The sequence below is a fragment of the Monodelphis domestica genome, chromosome 1 (genome assembly GCF_027887165.1).
Source record: "Monodelphis domestica isolate mMonDom1 chromosome 1, mMonDom1.pri, whole genome shotgun sequence".
Classification (NCBI taxonomy): domain Eukaryota; kingdom Metazoa; phylum Chordata; class Mammalia; order Didelphimorphia; family Didelphidae; genus Monodelphis; species Monodelphis domestica.
This window is the reverse complement of record NC_077227.1, coordinates 334113191-334137680: the sequence shown is the minus strand read 5'-3', so window position 1 is coordinate 334137680 and position 24490 is coordinate 334113191. Positions and strand designations below refer to the sequence as shown.

At 35.5% G+C, this 24490-nt stretch overlaps 1 protein-coding gene across 7 annotated transcripts in view; it reads right to left on the bottom strand.

Annotated features, from left to right (window-relative positions):
• Window positions 1-6154: 6154 nt before the first annotated feature.
• DICER1 (dicer 1, ribonuclease III) overlaps window positions 6155-24490 on the bottom strand; it is a 126602-nt gene continuing 108266 nt past the window's right edge. For 4 of the 7 annotated variants that reach the window (XM_056811317.1, XM_016425521.2, XM_056811318.1 and 1 more), the window contains exons 26-30: window positions 23874-23933; window positions 20378-20646; window positions 11854-12016; window positions 11691-11766; window positions 6155-10618 (exon numbers count right to left, since the gene is read on the bottom strand). In XM_056811317.1, coding sequence (XP_056667295.1) covers window positions 10453-10618; window positions 11691-11766; window positions 11854-12016; window positions 20378-20646; window positions 23874-23933 — 734 coding nt within the window. In that variant the 3' untranslated portion in view covers window positions 6155-10452. Of the gene's footprint in view, window positions 10690-11690; window positions 11767-11853; window positions 12017-20377; window positions 20647-23873; window positions 23934-24490 lie in introns of all 7 variants that reach the window. The other 3 variants (XM_016425522.2, XM_056811320.1, XM_001367896.4) reach the window with 3 other exon arrangements.

Here is a 24490-nt window from a genome sequence, read left to right as displayed (position 1 = left end):
AGGAATTTATCTGTCATGATGGCATATTGTGTCACCCTATTAGATGAGTCTTCCAGGATTGGGGGTCCCCTGATATTTAATTCTTACATGGAGAAAGTGGTATTTGAACAAGATTTTGAAGAGAAGGATTTTATGACATGGAGGTAAAAAGGGAATGTATTCCAGGCTTGGAGGAATGACCACTACAAAGGTTTAGAGACAAGAGCAGTTGCCTTATGAGAGGTAAAGAGAAGAAGGCCAATATGACTGGATTGGAGAGTGTGGCAAAGTAAGTAAATGTATAATTAAGTTGATAAGATGGGTTAGGGCCAGTTCATGAAGGGCTTTATAGGCTCAACACAGGAGTTTATGTTTTATTCTAGGGGCCAATGAGAGCCACTGGAGTTGATTAACTAGGCAAGTTTGGATGATCAGATGGGTACTTTAAGGAAGATCATTTGGGTAGCTATATGGAAGATGAGTGAGAGTGGGAAGATATTTGAGTCTGGGAGACCAATCAGGAGGCCATTGTAATCGTTTTGGGTCAGAGGTGAGGGGAGTGGCTCTCTAAACAGAGAAAAGTGGCCAGATGCAAGATCTATTGGAGTGGCAGAAATAACAAGATTTAGCAACTGGTTAGCTATATTGGGTGAAGAAGAATGAGAAGGGAAGAATAAGGCTGAGGTTATAAGCTTGGTAAATGAAAAGAACCAAGTTGTCTTCAACAGAAAAAGGGAAGTTTGGATGTGGTTTGAATTCAAGACGGAAAGATAATGAATTCTCTTTGGGGCGTGTTGAGCTGGAGATATCTGTGGAATATATTATTTCTCTTGGTAAAAAAAAAGATACCAATAGAGAAGGAAATGGCAAACCTCTCCAGTATCTTTGCCAAGAAAATCCCATGGACAATATGGTCCATGAGGTTACAGAGTTGGGCATGACTGAATGATTGAACAGTAACAAAAAAACAATTTGTGAAAGAGGAAAATGTATTGTGACTGCATAGAGAGGACTTGTCTTAATCTTCACAAGACAGTATGCCAACAAGGGATAACTAAATTTATCACATTCATTTTAGCATTTTTTGTCATAGGATATTAGACTGACTTGCTTAGTAATAGGGCATGGCCAAAATTGATCTAAACAGTAACCCACTTAACAACTTACAACTCTATAGCCCTTAAAGGTTTACATGTTGCTTTCTTCACAAGTTGATGAGGAAATACAAATCAGAGTGCTGTGACAGCTTTAAAAAGGCAGTTAATCTGGAGTAAATCCTGACTTTGCTAATAACTATGAGCGATTATGGGCAGTTCATCTCACCTGAATCTCAGTTTCTTAGTCTGTTTAAAAAAAAATAAAGGTGAGGGGGGGGGGCAACAGTTTTACCGAGATCTCTAAGATCTATTTAAACACTAGATTTTATGGTCCCAAAACACAGAGGAAACAGGCTCAGGGATGTTGTATGACCTGCCCATGGTCATGAAATTAATGTGATGGCCAAGATTCATACATATAATCTCATAAGATTCATGAGTAGAAGGGATTTTAGTGACTTAATCCAATCCTCATTTTTTTTTTACTATACTTTTTAAAAATATACATCTTTATGGGTATCTCTTTGTTTTTACATCACCTACATTCCTCTGGATATCCCTTCTTCTTCCCCTCCAGAAAAGCTATCCCTTTATAAGATTTTTTTTTTTTAATCAGCAAATCTAATCAACACATTTTGGAAAAATCTAAAAGGAAAGAGGGCAAGGGAAATAGAAGGGTGTCTTTTCATAGCTCTTCCTTTAGACCAAGCTTGGTCTCCATAATTTTACATTTGATTTTGATTGCTTTATATTATTTATACTTTTAATTTACACTTAACCATCATTTAGAATAGCATTTCTATGGGGAAATGTGCTCTAAGGCCCAACAACAGTACACTAGGAACATTATCAGTCTTAATTTTTTATCCCAGGAATGCTGGAGTGGAGTAAATATCAAGTCACTTGGAAAACTTTCTACATCTACATAAAGCAACTCTACTTGCAACTGAATAATGATAAGCTGGGACATTTGCTCATTTCTTAGCTCTCTTGGCCCTGAGAACCACAGGCACAGTAGAGGGAGGGGCTTCTAACTCAGGTGCCCTGCTCCCCATTCCTACCTACAGTACCAGTTTTTGATGTGTTTAGTAATGTTCAAGGTTTATCTTACTGTACAATAGATTGGAAAATATAGATCTTAAAGAGACCTTAGAAACTGTATTAAAGTCCAACATCCTCACTTTATAGAGAAGGAAACACAAGTCCATAAGTGAGGTGACAGGTCTAAGGTTGTGCAGTTTAATTAAGCAGCAGCATGACAATTTGAAAGCTCTTCTGAGGCTACAGACCTTCTGAGGCATCAGACACAACATCATAAATCTGGTGCTGACCCTTTAGCCTACAGTGATTTTAAAACGTCAGCTTACCTGATGAAATACCTAATGAGGCAAGCAAAGCCAATCAGCGATGTTTGTGATTTAGAACAGATTGCTAAGTTTTCCCACACTAACTTGGAAAGCAGGCTTGCTTAGAGTCAGGAGATCTAAGTTTCAAACCTTGTTTTAACTTCCCTAAGCCTCAGCTCCATCTGTAAGATGAGGACAATAATAATCTTCCCTACCCACCTCATGAGACTGAAATAATTTCAAATTTGAGAATTTTAAGAAATTTAAAATATTGAATGGGTCCTCTTGGGGCAGCTAGGTAGCAGAGCTCGGTTGTGGACAGATAAAGCACGAGACATAGAGTTGGGAAGACCCGAGTTCATATTTGATCTCAGATACTTCCTACTCAGATACCCTGCTCTTATTGATGCCTACAATAAATATACTCCTCTGGTTAGCCTCTAAAGCCCTTCACGTATAGGCCTAGTTCAAGTCACTAACAACCCAATTGCTATTCTTCTCTTATAATTAATATTAGACAGGTGGTAAGAGTTTTAGAAGGGGGGGGGAGTATTATTACTTTCTCTGGATACCAATACTTGTCACTTTTTTTTTCTGTAAGCCAAATAATTATCATCTACACTAGATTTAAGCATGATCTCAGCTGGAAGGGACCTGAGAGATCATACAGTCCAAGTTACAGCTCTCCAAGAAGGCCTTTTCAATACTTTGACAATTGGTCATCTAGCCATTCATTGCTTTAAAACCCCTAGTGAAGGGAAGCTTATTGCCTTCTGAAGCTTATCCTATTTCTAGACAGCTCTAATTTAAAGGGAGTTTTTTTTTTCTCTTTTATCAGATACTTATATCTAAAATGTCTACCCATTTTTTTCTGGTTCTCCCTCAAACCAAAGAGATTAAAGCCAATGACTACTCAATTACAGGCTTCAAAAGACAACTAAGACTGTCCTAATTCTTCTCTTAAGCAAAACATCTTATTTTCTTCAATTTTTACGTACTGATCCAAGTCCTTCATCATGGTCATCTTCCTCCAAACTAACAAATACCTAGAATGGGACACAATTCTGCAAATGAATGTAAGCTTTCCATGGGGGCTGGGAATAGTTTTCCTTTTGGCTCAGTATGCCATATACAAGCCCTTGTTTACTGAATTTAAATGAGATGAAGTCTGAACTTCAGATAATAGATAATAACAGATAAAAGATAATACAACTATCATTTCTCTTATCCTGGGCACTACACAACACACAGTCCAAGTAGGAGGATGTTGACTTTTTTACCTTTGTCTGCCATACCCATTTATTTAGAGTCTACTAAAACCCTAACCTTTTTTCAATGAATGTAGGATGCCTTCTTGATCTTGTACTTGTGGAGCAAATGTTTTGAACCCAAGTGTGAAACACTCTTCCTTACTACATTTCATTCCAACTAGAAATGGCCCAGTGGTCTAGTCAGAAGCCTTTTGGAATCCTCTGTATCTATTGTTAGACACCCCTCCTAGCTTTATGTCAAATATAAATTTGATAGGCACCATCTAAATTCTTCACTGTTGAACTGATCAAAATACTAACAAATCCTTGGCCAAGAACCAGATCTGCAGGGCAACCGATCCATAAGAAATTCACACTTGTATCGAACCATTCCTGATTTACTGGCTCCAATCATTTAACCATGCCTGAATCCACCTAACTATATTATCACAGAGCCAATATTTCTCTGCATTGTCCCTTTGTCAAACATTTTGCTGAAATCTATGGAACACTGTCATCAACATTTTCTTGAGCAGTACTCCTGGGGAAAAGTAGTAGTTATAATTCTGTGAGAAAGATAAAATGAAACTAATCATCTGTTATATGACCTTCTTGGTTTTTTTTTTAAATCCTCACCCTCTGTCTTAGAATTGATACTATTAGTTCCAAGGCAGAAAAGCAATAAGGGCTAAGTAATTAGGATTTAAGTGACTTGCCCAGAGTCACAGATAGGAAGTATCTGAGGTTGCTTCTGAACCCAAGGTTTCTCATCTCTAGACCTGGCTCTCTATTCACTGAGCCACCTAGCCATTCTAACTCCTTTCAATTACAAAGCTTTATCCATTTTCATCACATATTCTAGAATTTTACCAGGAATTGAGGAAAATCTCAATGGGGTTTTAGAGCTTGCAGACTCTTCCTTCTTCCCTTTTCAAAAGCCAAGACAAATACATAATTCCTTTTTTATCTTCTTTATGCTAAAGGATACATTGAAAAAATCTAAATGTAGAATGAAGACTTTGATAACTTACTCACTGATAAAAAAAAGAAATCTCAGAAAAATTATGTGTTGTAATAAGCCAATGAACAAAAAAAAGCATCAGAAAAAAAAGCTCAAGTTTCTTTTAAATTGAAAATTGAATTGTAGTTTAGGATTAGAGATGTTAAGAGTTCATTAATTTGAAGTACCTGTTTTTAAAGAAGAAACCAGGGAGCACACAGTTAAGTAATCTGTCCATATATGTACTACTACAATAGCCTTCTATGCTTCAAGTCTTTATCTAGTGAAGTTCACCCTTTATTCACCTATCAAAGTGATATTCCTTAAGTGTAGGTCTGAATACATTACTACCTTATTCAATAAAACTCCAGAAGCTCCCTAATACCCCCAGGGGCAAATATAAAACCTTCTCTTTGGTTTTTAAGGCATTTCCTAATTTGACACTTGTCTGCCTTTCCCATCTTCTTTAACCTCACTGTCCTTCATGTACTCTTTTGTTCAGCTGCTTTGATGTCCTTGACACTCCTTGAACAAAGACACTTCATCTCCTGCCTCAGGTCATTTTCACTGGCAGTTCCACCTCCTGGAATGTTCTCTTAACTTCCATCTCTTGGCTTCAAGTCTCAGTTAAAATCTCACTTCCTGCAAGAAACCTTTCTTGGGTCTCAATGTATGTGCTTTCATTCCCTCAGGCATAATCTCCAGTTTATCCTAAATATATCTTGTTTGCACACAACTGTTTCTATGTCATCTCCCCATCAAACTATGAGCTCCTTGATGGCAGGAATTGTCTTGTCTCTCCTTATACTTCCAGGACTGAGCACAACACCCAGAATATAGTAGGTGTTTAACAAAAATGCTCATGAAGATCATATGGCCAGTTGATGGCAAAATTAAGAGCAGAGACCAGATAGATCTTCTAACTCCTGAACTTATATACTATGCTGATATTCTCAAGTAATTTGAAATTATTTCATCTTCCAAGGGTGCATGGAAAGAAAATTTATGTAATGTAATATAATCTAATGTAACAAATTAATGCTATGGAAAATTTAGTAATTAGATGGCACACCGGATAGAACACTAGGCCTGGAATCAGGGAAACCTAAGATAAAATCTAGCTTCTTACACTAATAAGCTGTGTGAGCCTGAGTAGTCATTCAATATCTATGTTGGTTCCCTCAATTGTAAAATGAGAATAATAATAGTACTTACCTCACAGGATTGTAATGAGGATGAAATGAGCTAATATTTGTAAAAGTGCTTAGCACAATGCTTGGCACACAGTACATTCTGAATAAATGTTCTTTCTCTTACCCTATCTTTATCTAAGTTTTAGACATAAAATTACCCATTTAGTGAAATCTGCATTAAAAAAAAAATTTCTGACATGTGAGCACTTGAAATAAGGAGAAAAATCTACCTTATTTCAATTTTGAAAATCTTTGAGCTTACAACAAAAACAAATAAAAGGACTCAAAATGAACAGACCATAACTTTATTGGAGATATACTCAGCTACAATTATTACATTAAAAAAACTATTAAAGGTAATTGTGATCCATAAGGTGCAGACTGCAAATTTCTGCAGCATGATTACAGTATGAATGAATTACATTTTATGTCCCTTAGAGACAGCTGCAGCATGTGATGGTAAATATTTTATTGTCCATCAAATTATATTTGTTATTAATTCTACTTGATTTTAACCATCTTTTACATCAAAACTATTTACAATTTTAAAAAGCCTGCAATTTTCCATTCCTGTTCACAAAACATTTGCGCTTTTTGCTACACAACCTGCTGCTGCAGTGATATTGAGTGCACTGACAAAGCAATTTAAAATTGTCTGTGGTTGCTTGCCCACAGAAGTGGGCTGGGGGAAAAATCGACACAACGAATGATTGAAATGTATTTACAAGTTACCTTTGAAAATTTCATTTAAACTGCTAGTGGAGTATATAATGACCTACCTCAATGGAAATTTCCCAACATATTGCTAATGGTATAACCACAATTTTGATATTCATTTTTAATAATAGTCTTGGTCTTAAAATGGCATATCTTACTTAAAAACACTTAATGTACAGTATAAAATAAAGGAATTCATTTGGAAACAAATTCCTGAAAATTAATCAGTGGTTGAAAAATATACACATTTGAACATACTTAAAATCACTTTATAAGGTAACAAACATGACAAGTGAGTTTCTGTTCTGTAGATATGAAAGCCCCATGAGGGATGGATTTTATGTATACTGTAAATAGAGGTCTCAGGATCTCAGCTGGGTGGCACCGTCTATATGTAAAGGAGCTGAAGCCTTATTTCAGCATTCATAGTCTTAAGTCAACTGGGCCTTTCAATGAGTTCTGAGACTGTACTGTGGTTGGCTTAAATTTCTATTATATTCTGTACTCTGAAGTCACAGCATAATTTCCAGTAACAATGCTGAAAGAACAGGCTGTTATGTGAATAATAGCAGTTATGAACTGAACAAACAGAACCAGAGTTTCTTGATATTGAGACAGAGTGTATTATTACAGGCGCTTGACTCTTTCGGAGGCCAATCTAGTACACTAGGTATGTGAAATATTGGTTTGTTCAGAGATAATTACAGGAGTGTCAGAGGTCATTCTAATTTTAATCACTTCACATAACAATAAAAAATATAACCAACAATTTAAAAACATAATTAAGAATTTTGTTAACATATCTTTGTTGTATTTTCACAAACAGTAAAAATGCCACAGACATTACAAATGACCTATTTAAGTTGTGCAAGTAAATGACACATTGCAGGCATTATAATTATCTTTTTCAAATTCAGTAAATCAAAACAGCAGCAAGGCCAAACCACATTTTTTCCTCTCTGTTAAGCATATTTTCCTTGAAATGAGGTAAAGCATGGTACCAAGTGCAATGCTTAATTGTGCTACATGAACAGAACAGCGCAAAAAAAGCTATTAAAAACGCAGCATAGTTAGAACTGTTGAAAGTACAGTATAATAGAAATAAGAAAAAAAATTTAATGTCTGGAGGTTCATGCCAACTAAGCCCCACACAATCCTCAGAAGAATTCTGTCTAGATCCTTTCTTTAGATTGGTTGCAACGATCTCCCGTGACTCAAACTATCAGATATTTAACAGTATTTTCTGCTCAACACTGCAAACACGTGAACAGAAGGGAATACAAAGTTTATGACATGGCAACATAGGGTGATCTGTCTTATTGGATGCAAAACATTTCAATGAGGTTACACTGGGAAGAAATTTACAGGATCAAAAATGTATCAGCAGCAGGAACTATAGTTTAGCAGTCACAAGATACCCATTTCAGATACCTAAGTCATAGTCTCACTTAGAAACAAGGGGATCATTGAATGCTTCAGAAAGGCTAAGATACAAATTAAATTAAGCTCTTTTTCCCCCAACAAAAAAATGGAATAGTTGTTGATAAAACATTCTGATGGCAACAGGAAATTTGAACCCCTGAGAATCCTATGACCTAATTTTGTTAAAATATCAACTGAGATTACTAATTTTTTTAAAGTTACAAAAGATACTGAGGCATCTTCTCTCCAATGTCGTGTCACTTTGAAAAAAATTTGATCTTAGTGCCAGGAGATAATGGAATTTCTATTAATTTATTTAAAAATGAACCTTTCTATTAATTTCTTTAAAATTTCCTAAAACCTCAATTTTTGGCATCAGGTAATTGACAAATTACCAAGGGATTGCTGAAATGACTGCCACACATAACCAATGGAAATAAAATTAATATCAATCCTTATTTTTAGCAGCTGTAAAAATTTATGGTAATATAGATCAAGACTGACTTGGTTTTAGCATGCTATGATATCTTAGGTTGAGATTTTTTTTTTAGTATCACCACATTAAAATGACTTTCCTTAAAATTATTTTCTTAAAATTCATTAAATAATTTAGAATCTCAATTTAAATGTTAAGACATCTGAGTTGAATAAATAAGCTTAATTTCCCAGAAGCTTAATCTCCCCTGTCACTCGGGCTTCTTTGAAAGCTGGAGTTGACAGTTTTTTCTTCATGTGCACGCACAAAGGGGTTGTTCTCTGGAGCAGTTAAAAGCAAGGAGTACAGTATTCACTTGTGAGTTAACACATCAAAAAACAGCATTACATGAAGCATCAAGTTCAGACTGATGTGCTAGAAAACATCAAATACCTCTGCTCAGCTTTCTCAAACTTCAAGCATAATTAATGGAGCAAAATTGCAGCAAACCTCTACTGGTATATTGGTGGGAGTACAAAATTGACCCACAGCTTCTTAAAAAGTAAATTAAGAGGTATTATAGTTACAGTGCAAAAAAAATTAAAATTTCAAGCATAATACATAAACATAGCACCAAACAGAAAAAAAAATGCATGCAAAAGAAAAATAAAAGAACTGAGGTATTTAAGTGAAGAGTGCCTACCAAATCTAATCAAAGAAATTTAGGCCCAAAGCCTACAAATGCGACTTTTTTCCTTGTGTTTTTTTTTTCTCAAATAGACTGAAACAACAATGAGCTAGTTTCTCTAAATCAATGACCTAAATCACAGGCGTCCCAAGTACGGCAGTTTATCTCTAACATTAAACTTTCCTGGCATTTAACAGCAGAGCTTTGGTAGGTGACACACGCATGCAACATTGTGAAAAGCACAGTAAGAAATTCCTATGAGAAGTCTAAGTGTAAAGGTGCTCTGTTTTTTTTTTTAAATAAGTAACCAATCAATTATAAAATCTGCAGCATATTTTAGGTGTGATATGTCTAAGGTTATTTTGTTAGAGCAACGGCTTGGCTTTCATGGCAAAATTTTTCCCCCTAAACATTCCCTTAATTAGAACTATCTAGCTGGCATTTTTCAGTAAAATTAAAGATTTAGCCAAAGACCACTTGTATTTATGGCATTGAAAAATTCCATAGATTAACCAAATATTCTGTGTTTTCTCTTCAAATAATATGTTCACTATAAAGGTAAAGTGTTATAATCCAGCTATGTTAATGAATTTTAAATATTGAGCTGTTTCATCATATGACACATGATAAAATGCAGGGAATGTAAAATAAATTTGTTCTAAAAATATTGGAAATAAAAAAGCACATCCATGAGGTTTTACTTTTTAAGGCAAGAACCTTTTCTATGCAAGATCATGTGGCATCAGAAAACTGAAATTTTATTCTAACAGTATGCCAGCCCAGCCATTTCAATTATAAATCCATCCCTAACTAATAAGTGCAATAATGATTGGGAACATCATCTGACACTAAAGATAACATGGAAATAGAGGACAATACTGACTGGCACACTTATTTTCTCTCATCCCATATCATTCAGTACGGTTTATAAACTGTTCATGACTGGCACTAGTGCACAGATGGAGGAATTTCAAGATCACACTATAGAAATCTAGCAACTGCTTTAGTTGTATGCTCCCTGGCCTTCTAACACTAAGCAAAGCTGCACTGACAAAAGACCTGACAACAATGGTTTTGGAGACTTGCTCAATGTCATCATTAAAGCACTCTTGTGATTAAGCAAAGCAGAAGTGAGGAAAGAAGACAAGATTGTGTTTGCGCAAAAGACTAAAACTACCATTAGTTCCAACATTTTTTATACATGTTAAATGTTTGACTCTGCTACTACTCTGTTTTCAAACAAACTTTAAATTCTGTCTTCGATTTGTTCCTCTCAACATCAACTTTAAAATTCTTTAAAAAATGTTTTACTCTCAGTTTTGCTCTTTGTTTCCAAGTCGGGGTCTCAGCTGTTGGGAACCTGAGGTTGATTTGCTTTGAGGCTTCGTAGTGCTCTCCTTGCAGCTGCAGATTTGGCAATCCTGTAGCTTCGGCCAACGCCTTTAAACTTTCCCTTCCCTACCACTTCCACAGTTACTCGGACCTTCCCATCATAGGTTCTCTCTGCAGGGCTGAAAGAAAGTCAACATTCCTAATGAGAGGCCTGATCATATTCTCTTGTGTGGGACACTGTGGAGATTGCCTAAAAAGAAGATTTAATGTTTTCCTTTGTCCTTTAATCAGCACAAAATAGCAAAAGTAAAAAGGGTTACAAGCAAATAAGCTAAAAGACATAAACGACCAGAAAAGGGACTGCTGAAATGACAGAAAATAAAAAATGACAGAAATTTTTTTAAAAAACTGATTCTAATTTTTTAGTGTTTATAAAAGGTTATAGTAATACAAATCAAGATCGACTTTGTTTTAACCCACTACGTAATTAATACTTAAGCACACTAAGATAATTTCCCTTAAAACCAATTTATTTCTAAAAATTATTAAAATTAAAACCTCAATTTAAGTTGTATGCTTTTATATTCAATGAATATGCTTAATTTCCCAGAATCTTTCTCTCTCCTCCCAGGCCTAACAACCCATAACACAGGGTAAATATTAATGACACAAATATAGATATATCCACTTATATGAGTACATCTATCCCTTTTTATCTGTAAGTTAACAGGTATGGTTTAACAAAGCATTTTCCTCAGAGAAATCCTAACAAATTACAAGTTAAAAACCATCTTAACTCTTTTCTTTACTATATATGTGGGATTTCAGGCAATCTATTTAACAACTCTAGGTCTCAGTTTCCTCATATATAATGTACAGAGATTGGGCTAGATGATCACCTAAAGTTCCTTCCAACTTTACATCTTATAACCAGATCTGTGGTACCATATAATTATCCTAGCTATATAAATGGAAACACTCAGGCTCAAAGAGAAGGAGTAACTTGCTCATAGTAATGTAAGCATCAGTAGAGCCAAGACAAGCACCTGGGGCTTCTAATTCTCTTGCCTGGTGACCATTACACCCTACCGTTGAGTCTTTGCATGAAAAAGCATCATTTCCTCTTTAGGAATCATTAGTAATTGTTAATGGTATCATTTAGTGGCCCATCACCTAGGAGGACCATATGTGTGTAGTAGAAACTTAAAGACTGCTAAATTGATCTGAGCCTCCCCATGAAGTTGTTCTTACCTAAATTTGGCAGTTTCTGGTTCCATTTCAAGCAATTCTCGAACAGGAGAACGGGGCACATTTGCAGAAAATTTTTCTATAATCAAAATGGAAACATAATATGAACAATTCTCCCTGAGAGAAATTAATTTATGATTCATAATTTCTTAAAAGTAAAGAATACCTATTAATGGTCGCATCATCGGATAGTAGACTTGCCAAACCATTTCCAATGACATTCCACTATCCATATAAATGGCACCAGCAAGTGATTCAAATATATCTCCCATGGCCTTCGGTACTTCTATATCTTCTTCTTTTTCTTCATCCTCCTCAGATCGTCTAAGCTGTTAAAAGAAAGAATATTTATTTCATGGAGCTTTGGGAGAAAGACAGCATATTTTTAAAAATTCATCTTCAGAGAACATCATTTTCTTTAAAATTTCATTTTTATAAAGGTCAGCAACTTTTTCAATATCCCAAACAAAATATAAATCATAATGCTACAATATAAAAAAATCTGAGCTGACAATGTAACTAAAAAGTAAACTAAACTCAATTAAAATAATTAAGCAAAAGCACTCCCACTGTAAGAAGACTATTTTGTTTAATACATCAATTTCAGAGGTACTTCTAGTCAAGATGGATGCCTGAAAGGGTACACACATTCAGCTTCTATTTGTCTATTCTAGAAAAAAACCTAAAAATCATACTGAATTGAAAAATGATCAAGAAGTACAATGAGAGCCATACCACTGCTGGGTTTATATCCCAGAGATAATGAGGAAAAAAGACCTGTACAAAAAAATCTTTAGCCGTGCTCTTTGTGATGGCAAAAAATTGGAAAGTGACAGGATGCCCTTCCATTAGGAAATGGCTGAACAAATTGTGGTATATGTTGGTGATGGAATACTATTGAGCTGAAAGGAATAATGAACTGGTCAAATTCCATGTGAACTGGAACAACCTCCAAGAATTGATGCAGAGCGAAAGGAGCAGAACCAAGAAAACATTATACACAGAGACTGATACACTGGTACAACTGAATATAATGAACTTCTCTACTAGCAGCAATGCAATGATCCAGGATAATTCTGAGGGACTTATGAGAAAGAAAGCTATCCAAATCCAGAGGAAGAACTGTGGGAGTAGAAACAGAAGAAAAACAACTGCCTGATCAAATGGGTCAAAAGAGATATGATTGGGGATGTAGACTCTAAGCGATCACCCTAATGCAAATATTAATAATATGGAAATAGGTCTTGATCAATGACACATATAAAACCCAGTAGATTTGCTCATTGGCTACAGGAGGGGGTGGGAGGAGGGGAGGGAAAGAATATTATGATTAAATAAAATTTTACAAATAAAAAACATTTTTACAAAAAAAATTACAAAAAAAAAAAAAGAATTGCAATGAGATTCCTAGCTGTGTGACCCTGATTAACTCCCATTGCCTAGACCTTACCATTCTTCTGTCTTGGAATTTTCCAAGGCAGAAGGTAAGGGTTTAAAAAAAAAAAGGAAAGAAATGAAATGAAATGAAATGAGAAATTACATTAATTGACTTCTTCAATCTGAAAACTACATAGTATATCAGTCAAAAGTCCATAGACGATAGTAAAGGGAGTCGCTAGAAAAAGGCAACAGCAGAATAAGCATGAAGAATGTAGCTTCCTAGTACAACCGAAATGTGCTAGATATGTGTAGTCTCCAAGTCTGTATCCAGTCAATGAAAACAAAAATGTTCCCAAGAGAAAATACCAGATGGTCAGAAAAGGTAAGTAACAGTGATCAGTATGGGCAGCATAATGTTATGGTCTGAAACTAAGACCTGAAAGATGAGTAAAACACAGGCAGATACACTCTACTATAAGGAATCAGAACAGATCCAGAAATTTCCAAAATCCAACTATCAGTCTTGGAAACCTAGTCTGTCTGGTTCAGTCTCAGTCCCACTGGATGAAGATACCCTAAGGCTTCAGTAACCTAGAATGCCTCCTCCTCACCCCTCTCTACCACCATCACTTTTACCCTATGATGCAGTTAATTTTTTTGGCTCCTTGTTCTTTGTTCCTCATTCCTCATTAAGTTAATCCCCCACTGCCTTACTCAGCTCTTTGTTTCAAAACTTCATATAAGTTTGAACCTTGTATGGCTTTCTGCCTTCAGGGACCTTTGATCAGGATGCATTCCACTATGAAACTGAACCAACCATCTCATATGCTCCCTGTGGAACTAGGGACAAGGGAGGCCACAAACCTTTGCTGTTTTCTGTTGGCATCCCTTCCCATAACTGCCACTCCTATGTGTCAATGTCATTTTTTAGGATTAATTCTCTATCTTTCTATACTGCAGTTCATTTCAGAAGTGGAAGAGAAGTTAAGAGAAACATACTAGTGTAGAAAGGAAGAAGAGGGAGAAAGACCTTTCTATTCCTCATAATCAATGAGGGGGTTTGGAGAAAGAAGGCATGAAATGATCTCATTCATCTAAACTTTACAAAGGAAGGATGAATGAACAAACACAGAAGCTGAGTATAGAAATATGTCAAAATCAACAGGCAAACAGATTGGGAAAGAGAAAGGTAGGGTTAAAAGGAAAGATAATGTTACAGAGAAAGTGATCACAAACAAAACATTTTTAGGTCCTGAAAGGAAGATTAAAAGGAAAAAAAAACAACCAAAGAACTAGAAACTAAGCAGATGCCTATCAATTGGAATGGATGAACAAATGAGAAAATACATGTATAATAAAATATCATTGCACTGTAAGAAATGACAAGAGACAAATTCAGAGAATCCAGGGAAATAGAACTGGTGCAGAATGAAGTGAGCAGAATCAGGAAACAATTTATATAATGACAACAACAATGTAAAGAAAAACAACTCTTGACCAACCAAGTCTTCAAGATGAAGCATTTTAACTTCCTGACCGAGATGATGCAGTAAAGGTGCAGAAGGTGACATATATTTTTGGACATGGCCACTATCTGGATTTGTTTTACCTGACTATGATTATTTGTTGAGGTAGCTGTGCTCAGTGGTTAAGAGCACAAGGCCAGAAGTCAGGAAGACCTAAGCTCAAATTTAGCCTCAGACATTTGCTAGCTGTGTAATGCCAGGAAAGTCACTTGCCAAGAAAATCCCAGGGATAGCTATGGTCCATGGACTCATGAAGAGTCAGACACAACTGAACAATAATAAAAATGATTATTTGTTAAAAGAACTCTTTCCTCTCCTTTGTTTTTAATTAGAGAGAGGATGGAGGACTGGAAGGAGGAGGGTGAATAGAAGAGACTATCAATGATGGTGTTCCCAAAAAGAAGAAAAGTTAAAGAGAAGAAAGCCAAGGAAATATTTTTTAGGCATATAGATATATGAGGAAGTTCAAAAGAAAGCATGGATAGTATTTAAAGTTTGAATTTATTATATGCTAAAGAAACACGATTCACAGTTTCATGTACAATCCTCATTTTTGTTCTACTTTAAAAAAGGAAATTCTCATTTTGGGCAGTGTTTGAGTTCTGATTTAAAAAAAAAAAACTGAATACAAGTTACACATTAAGGAGCTTAACTAAATTAGATCTAGACATGTAAGTCCGATATCAACCAAAACAATAATCGTGCTATGACAGATGTCACCCCGAGAAGTTTTCCAAATCATGGGGTTGGGGACACAAGGCTATCCATGGAGTTTAATGGGACCGGGTAGCTTGAAAGATTCTGTATTAGCAAATGCTTGCTGCATAAGCTCAATAGACATTATGGGGATTAGATGAAAAGGAGTAACAATATTCCTTCATTTCTAAGTACCTGTCTCTACATCTGAATTGCCTATGGCAAAATGCACCTTGAGAGCAAACCCCTATAAGACAATGAAAGCATACCTAAAACTTATGCTTGTGGAATTAACAAATGACCTTGGTCATACTCTTCCCCACTCCGGTGATTCTGAACTCCTAGAATTGGAATACTTCTTGTTCCCCATTGCTACTTCCAGGTTTTCCCTCTATCACCATCACTCAGAAACCTGTCCTTTGAAGATCATTCAACCCATATCTATCATCCAAACAAAATTCTGGTAGCTACTGTCTATTCTTATAGTCTCAGATTAGCCCCTTCTTTCCTCAATGAGATCGATTTCATGTGTGCATGCGCACACACACACAACATTCCTTCAATTTAACTTCACATTCCTCAATTTACTCATTTCAACTGACCTACTTCTCTACCCCATTTCAGCGATACATACAGACATAAAGAGGGTCATACCCTTGGTCTTGCCATCACCCAAAAATACACCATTTACATGTTTATGAACTCTGAAATCAATTCTCTTATCTGCTCATAATCTATTATGATACCAATTCTCCTTTGCAACTCTAAACCCTATTCTTTGTCCCCACCATGACATTTAGTCCCAAGTTTCCTCAGTTCTTTTCCAGGTCAACATCCCTGCACAAGCTACTCTCTTCTCGCCTCTCACCATCTTGACCCTTTGGTGAACCAGTTCAACTCTATACTTTTTCTCTTGTTTCCCTGGCCCTTTATCTTATTACAGATCTTTCCCCACCAAACCTTAGTTTTAGATCACTCCTACCTTTACTCCTACACAGGTGTGACTAAATAAAGCTGGAGAAAAATCAAGAAATTGTTAACTGGGTTTACTATATATTTATGTTACATAACCTCAACTAGGCCTTCACTTTGGCAAGGCAATCCTTTCACATCTTCAAAATTAACTCACTATACCACTCATCACAGTAACTCTTCTTTTTTATTCTTCTTCAACCTCCCATTGCTTTCCATCCCTCATCTTCTTAGATGAGAAGCTTGCCTTACATTTTACTGAAATAATCAAGGCCAACACACCCCTCAGGCGCCTTCTGGTACTATTTCTTCCTTCACCTGTCTCACATAAAGAGGTGACTCTTCTCTGTGCCAAGGCAAACCCATCTACATGCATCAAGTGGTCCTATTTTAATCCTTCTTCTCAAAAAGACTGTCCATCTATCATCCCCACTATCTTTGATTTCTCCTTGTCTATTGTCTATGTCTCCCACCTACCACTTGACCCTTCCACGCCTGATAACTCTCCAAAATTCTTCTTTCTAACTTCTCTATTACTGTTAAAGGCACTAGCACCCTCCCAATCCCCTAAGATCACAATGTAGGTATCATCCTTGACCTCTCTATCCAATTTGCTGCCAAGGCCTGTCCAATTGACCTTTGCAACTTCTCTTGAATATGCCTCCTCCTCTCTTATGACACTGCCACCACGTTGGTACAGACCCTTATCACCTCATGCTTGGACTATCTCGCAATAGTTTGCAGGTTTGTTACCCTACCACAAATTTCTCCCCATTACTGCTCCATTCTCCACTCTGCTATCTTCTTAAAATGCTCTTCCTGAAGCACAGGCCTGATCATGATACAAATCCCCTCCCCATCAAACCACCCACTTAATAAACCCCAATGACACCCTTTTATCTCCAAGGTTAAATGTAATATCCTCTATTAAGCATTGAAAGCCCTTCATGAACCTGTGATCCCCACTTTTTTCTGTTGTCTTATACCTTACACTCCCTCTTTCCCCTCCAAACTCTGTGATCCTATAACACTGGCCTCCCTGCTGCACCTTGAACAAGACATTCTATCTCTAGGCTGTGGACATTTTGAGGGCATTCTCCCATTTCTGGAATTTTCTTCCTCCTCATCTTTGCCCTGGCTTCCCTCAAGCCCCAGTTAAAATCCCACCTTGTATAATAAGCCTCTCTTGATCCCCCTTAATGGTAGTGCCTTCTCTCTACTGATTATTTCCTATTTATTCTGTATTTAGCTTGTTTGTACAGAGATGTTTGACTGTTGTCTCCCCCATTTGACTGTGAACTCCTACAGCAGGGATTGTCTTTTAACTTTCTTTTTATCCCCAGTGCCTGATACATCATAGGCATTTAATATATTATTATATGTACATGTGTGTGTATATATATATATATATATATATATATATATATATATATGTATGTATATAGTAGTCTCTCGGTAACCAAGGATGACAATTGTCTTTGTGCGTTTTCATCTGTGATGTAGATGAGTGTGCACAAAGACACTTGTGTGTGAAGGAGATTTAAGTGGAAAAGTCGACGCACAGAGACAGTCCCAATCTCTTGGCGGTGGAAGCCTGGGTCCAGTGGCACGAAAAGTTGTTACACCTGGAGACTTCCTCAGCTGCATTGGATTTGCTTGACTATTCACTTCAAAATTGACATCATGCTTTCTTTTCTTGATTTGATATTAGCATTAAAGTAATGAATTAAAATTACATTTACCTCTATGAGAGGCACTGCTGAGAACCAAAAGAAAACCAACTTTATAGCCATTCAAATAGGTCATAAGAGTATGTATCTGAAATTGAAAGGGACTTTAGAGGTCACCCAGATCTACCTGACTTTAAAAAGCTGGTAAGATCATTATTAGATCATTCTAATAAGCAAATTAGACCTTTTTACATGATTTCAGAAAAAAGTGGGGCCCAAAGATTCATCATCTGATGGCCAAATTTTGGTGATGAACCTTGCCAGACTTATCTAAGATGGCTCTTAGTGGGTGTGACCCTAAGCCTCACTTTCAATGGTAAATGTCATTTTGTCAAAATTTTATTGTGAAGGCAGTGTTCAGAAATTGGAGTGTTATTTTAATTGTTTATTGACATTTGGGAATTAATAAATTAACCCTCTTCTGATATCTCATCCAGGAACGGAGTCAACTCTGTTTACCTGTGCCAACAAAGGAGATCCTATCAAATTAATAACTCTAGCTCACAGTCATATAGTGCTTTCAGGTTCACAAAGTACTTTGCCTGCATGATCTCATTTGATCCTCTCAAATTAACTCTGCAAGAGCAATACTATTTATTATTATACATATATAAAATATAATAAATTAAACATTTATTGAGTGACTAACAAGTTCATTTTCATTTGATTCCTAGCAGACATATCATTACCCTATAAGGGACATCATCTAATTTAACCCCTACCCAAATCACAAATCCCTTCCATAGCATCCTTCTTAATATCCCTAATACCAGAAACTTTGCCAAAGCATCCTATTCCATTTTTAACCTGCACATCTTCTTCAGCTATATGTTGTAGCAAGCTACATGTAGCTAAAAAGATAGCTACTAAAAAACACAAGAACCATTCAAAAAGGACATACCACCAGTATAAAAGATACTATTGATTTTAATATTTCTTTAACTTTTAACAGAAAAATGGTCTTAAGATTACAAAAACTGCCTCATACACTTAACATCAAAGGAGAAGGAACATCAAGTAACTCATGTAATTATATTCTTAAATTTCTCTAAAGAAAACCGAGATAAATTCTTTTACTAACAGAAGAATTCTTGGACAAATATTATGTGAAAACAGTTTCATTCTAATTAAAACTGGCGCTATACTTACGTAGTTATATTAACATCATAAAGTTTTAAATATTAAGAGAGTATGAATTTTAATTTTCATTCACTATAATGCTACATAACCAATGGCTGATCCTGATGTAACTGAACTGGAGGACACCACTTGTGCTTGGACAAAGGCCAAGAAGTCAAGGATATGGAAAGGATCCATTCAAGATAATATCTACTCTTCCTAACACTAGCTCTTGTATACAAAGGCCACAAGCTGTGGCAATGATTCTATCAATATAGCTGGGAAAACCAGGAATAAGAGTGATTAGGTTGTAGGTTATTTAGGAAGTAAATGAAATTTTCTTAACTTCAAAAGAAAATCATTAAATAAATATAAAGCCAAGAAGAAAGAGAATGGATTATATTTTGGACATATTAAGTTTGATGTACAATTTGAAATATCCAATAGGCAATTGCTATCAATGGACTAAAGTCCAGAAGAGAGATTGCTACTAGATTTATTAATGGGAATTATTCACAGATTATTTCTATTATTATAAAGTTTGAGGTTGACTTGCTAAAAGATTGGAATGGATACAGAAATATGAAAGGCATTAGATTTAGTATCATTTCCTATTAAAAATCCAAAACAGCAGCCATATCTCAAAGATATAGGAATTAGCTCCCCTGTGAAAGAATCTTTCAAAGTTATTGAAAAGCCTCTCAAATGTCAATTTGTGAAAAACAAACTACAATCATTTCTTTTTTTCAAAAAGAATACTTTGCCTTTCCAAACAGAATCAGAATTATGTCGTGGAGATATCTACCTATTTGAAGAATAAAATACAGGAATATGCAAAAGTAAATTATATTATTTCTGAGTTTATGCCGTGCACGATACATAACAGGTACTTAAACATTTACTGACTGACTGATTAACTTTTTGGTTGCTACTATTTTTTCCACAATGAATAGAAAAGGAGCTAGAATACTTGAGTCTAATAAGAATGGGAAGTAGAAGTCCTTTGGTATGAAGGACAAACATAGCACTATGCTCTCAAGATCAAAATAGAATTTGAGCTAATTCTTCTGTCAGGCCACTTGCACTGATTGCCACACCTGTAGAGGTCTATTTGAGGACTTGAGACAAGTTAAAAAATTATCACTAAAGATAATCAATGTGCATTACCACTAACTTCCCATCAGCACTCACCTGTTCTTTACACTGCTGCTATAAAAATATCAAAATATAAAGTTACAAATATACTGTAGCAGAGGAAACCACTAACCTCAGAATCCATTCCTTGCATTTCATTCTTCTCAAGTTGAAACTGCACAAAATCATCAATAACATGGAATAGTTCGGGAGAAACAGCTTTGAAGTACTTGTGGTAGTCATACTTAACAGCTAATGATGCAAAGATGGTATTATTGACAAGAGCAGATCGTAGGTCAGTTAGAACTCCTGGGGAGTGCTGCCGTGGGTCTTCATAAAGGTGCTTAGTTATGAGGTAGTCCAAAATTGCATCTCCCAGGAATTCCAAGCGCTGATAACAATCTGTGAGGGAGGAGGAATTTTTTTAAAGCAGTTGTCATAATTCTTAAAACATTACCTACTTAAAATGTTTGATGGCAGCAAAAAAAAACAAAAAACTGGAAATAACTGTTCATCTTTTGGTAGAATAGTTAAAACATAGAACATATGAATATAATGGAATATTACTGTGATGAGCAAGAAATCTGACCCTCTGAACACAATTTTAAGTAATCCATGTCTTACTGAAAAGATAAAAAAAATTTAAAAGGTACTTTCATAAACTCATAGGATAAGTGATCTGATGTGGAACTCAAAACATCTAATCCAAACTTCTCATTTTATTTATGAGGAATTTGGGCCAGAGAAGCTGAACTGAACTAAATCACACAGCAATTTAGACTTGTTATCACTGATTGTGGAAGGGGCATGAACCTGTTTTAGAAAGATACATTAATTTGAGGTATTATATTATAAAAGACATGGAGAATTAATATTCATACACTAAAATTCATACTACAAAAAGTCACTTATTTCATAAGTTATAAAAACCTGAATGACTCCTCATTAAAGGATAATATTTACCAAATAAAGGCTTTTATTCAGGCACTGATTTGACCAAGTGGCCAATGGGGGAATTATTACAATATTTTCAGTCATATATCATTACTGTAACATAATAAGTATTATGTTACTCAACATGATTTTTGGGAACTAGAAGGTCTTTTTCTAGATGTGAACTAGCAGGGTTGAGTTCTGACACCTACTTATGTATTTGGAGATTAAAGAGTCGTCGGATGAGTTAAAATTTAAGATATACTTAATTCATCAACAGATTTTCAAAACTCATAACAAATCATCATTTTTACTATCTATAAAATTATTAAGACTCATTTATTGAGTCCCTTGAACTTTTTTAGGCTCAATAATGAAAAAAAAATAGGTCTATACAAGATAAAGCTATTTTTTCCAGTAGCCTTAACTATAAATCACTAATCTATTTACCAATATTTATTAAACACTTACCATGTGTTAGGCACTAGGGACATAAATGGATAAAATGAAGTATCACAACTCATAAGGAGTTTACAACTCTAATGGGAAAGGCAATAAAATTATGGACCTACTGAATAAATAAAGGAAATAAACAGAAAGTAGTTAAATATACTGTAAGTTTCAAAGAGAGAACACTAATAGTTGGGGGGATCAGGAAGCCTTTATGTAGATGGTGGTTCTCAATCTGAGTACTTTATCTGAGACTATAAGAATTAGAGGGATTCTATGAGGCAGAACTGAGGGTTAGAGTAGGAAGCAGTCAGAACAAAATCAAGGAGAGAGGGAGATGGGAGTGTCATGGGTGAGGAACAGAGAGAATTCCAGTTAAGCTAGATCAAAGAATGTAGTAGGGGGAGTGATAGCCAATGGGGATGTGGAAAAATACCACTCAGGACCAGATGATGCAGGGCTTTAAAAGCTTAGGGTTCATAAAGGGCTGTTACTCAAAAGAGGATACAATAAATCTTGTAGAGGTGCAACAGCAATATATGGCAACTGACTGGATATACCAGATGAGGAAGAGTGAAAAATTCAGGATAATGCCAAGTTTATGAAGTTAGGAAACTAGAAGTGAAATGCCTTGAACAGAAAAAGAGTGATGGGGATGGTTAAGTTTTTTTGGACATGGTGAATTTGAGATACAATTTGAAATAACCAATAGGCAATTGCTATTGTAAGCCTGAAGCTCAGAAGAGAGTGTGATATATGAATAGAAATCATGTTCAAACCAGTGAGAGGCTGATAGGGTAACTAAGAAACAGTGTGGAGAGAAGAAAAGAGACTGAAGGAAGAGCAACAGATTCTACAATTGGGAAATATGCAATAACTTTAGAGGAGCAATTTTATTTGATAACTGAAGTTGGAAGATATACTGTAAAGAATTGAGAGAAGCGGAAGTGGATTATCAACAACTTTTTCTAGAACTCACTGAAATAATTTAAACAATTGTTAGTTTGAAAATTCAACTTCACTTTTGGTTTCTCTGAATGGAATCACCCAACATCATAAGTATGAAGTCAGGACTCTTAAATTCCAATTGTGTTATATGTACAATTCAATCTTATGGTGATTTTTTTTAATTTCTTGGCTAGATAAGCAATAAAGAGCTTGCTAATTGAAATGTTTTGAGGACAGTCTCTACCTATGTATGTTGATGTAAGAATCATTGATACCATTAACCAAAAGGCATTTATTAAGCAACAAATCTGTGCCAGGAGTTAGGGAGATAAAGATAAAAATGAAATAGCTGTGGCTCTCAACAAAAGGATATTCTTTAAAGAAGGGAGTACAACATATGAACATGGGCAAATAGGTGTCACAGTGGATAGAGCACTGGTTCTAATATAAGGATGACCTGAGTTCATAGGCAAGTCATTTAGTTCTGTTTGTCTCAGTTTCCTTATCTGTAAAATGGGAATAACAATAATAACTACTGCCCAGGGTTGTAGTGAGGATCAAATGAAATAACATTTATAAAGCATTTATTAGTACAGTGCGTGACACATAGTGGCACTATATAAACAATTGTTATTATAGTTTTTATTATAGTGAACAAAAATATATATAAAGTAGAAAGTGAGGAGGATTGGGAAGTGGAACTAGCAGATTAGGAGACCAGAAAGGCCTCATGTAGAATGTAATATTTCAAATGGGCTTTGAAAAGAATTTGGCCTTTTTTCCTCAAGACCAGAAAGAACAAACGGGTATGAAGCCTATTCCAAAGTAAAGGAACCAATTTAAGGATAAAAAGTCATTTTGAATACACATTATTGAGAAGCATAAGACTTTTGGGTCATATGACCAACAATATGGAGGACTAGATATTTTCTCTGATACTCAGTACCTCTTAAACCTCTCTAAAACAGGAACTGTGCATGAGATAAAGCAATTTAAGTTGTCTGTGACTGTGTACTACACAACATGTGGAGCTTTGATGTTCAGCTCCAAGGATACAGCACTACTTTCCCTAGGGGAAGGAGTCAGAAAGTGAATGATAAGCAATTCTAATGGGGGAGGGGGAGGAGATAAAATTACCAAAGATCTCAGGAGGAAGAAAATTCAGTTTAAAAACTTGAGCATAAATCAGACAAAGCAGCAGGAGAGAGTAACAGAAGGAAATACAGCCACTAGATAAACAAAAAGAGCGCAGACAGCAATGAATAAATACTGCAAGAAAAAGGAAAATGATTCAGCACCTGGTGAAGCAGAGGACCCCATGGATTCCAAAGAGAGCACAGAACCACAGCAGGATGTTCCTGAATAGTTTAAGAGAAAAATAAGAATTGTGAAAGTAGAATTTGTGGCCTGTAAAGCAGAAATAATTGGCAGAATAGAAAAACTTGAATCATTATACCAAGGCTCATCAAGGAAACACAAAAGAGAGAATGACTTAATTGGGAATGCAAATACACAAAAGTAAAGCATAAAAATGGAAGAGAAGCAATTAATATTAACATCAAAAGAAAACATGGTCTCTATACAAGATAGATATATATATATATATATATATATATATATATATTGGCCTTGAAGCCAGTATGTGTATATGGACTACTTAAGAATTCTAGGGCTCCCAAAAGAACATAATTCCAACAATTTGAATACCAAGAGACAAGAAATAACACAAGAAATCTGCCTATAATTCCTGAACACAGAAAGCAAGGATCAAAAGAATCCAGATTGCTTCCAGGAAAAAAAAAATAAACCTTCTTTGCAAATTCCAAAATACATTATAGTTAATTGCTTCTCAAAAACTCCATACAACAGAAATAAAAGAAAGTTAAACAAATATGGCAACCAAGAATAACAACAG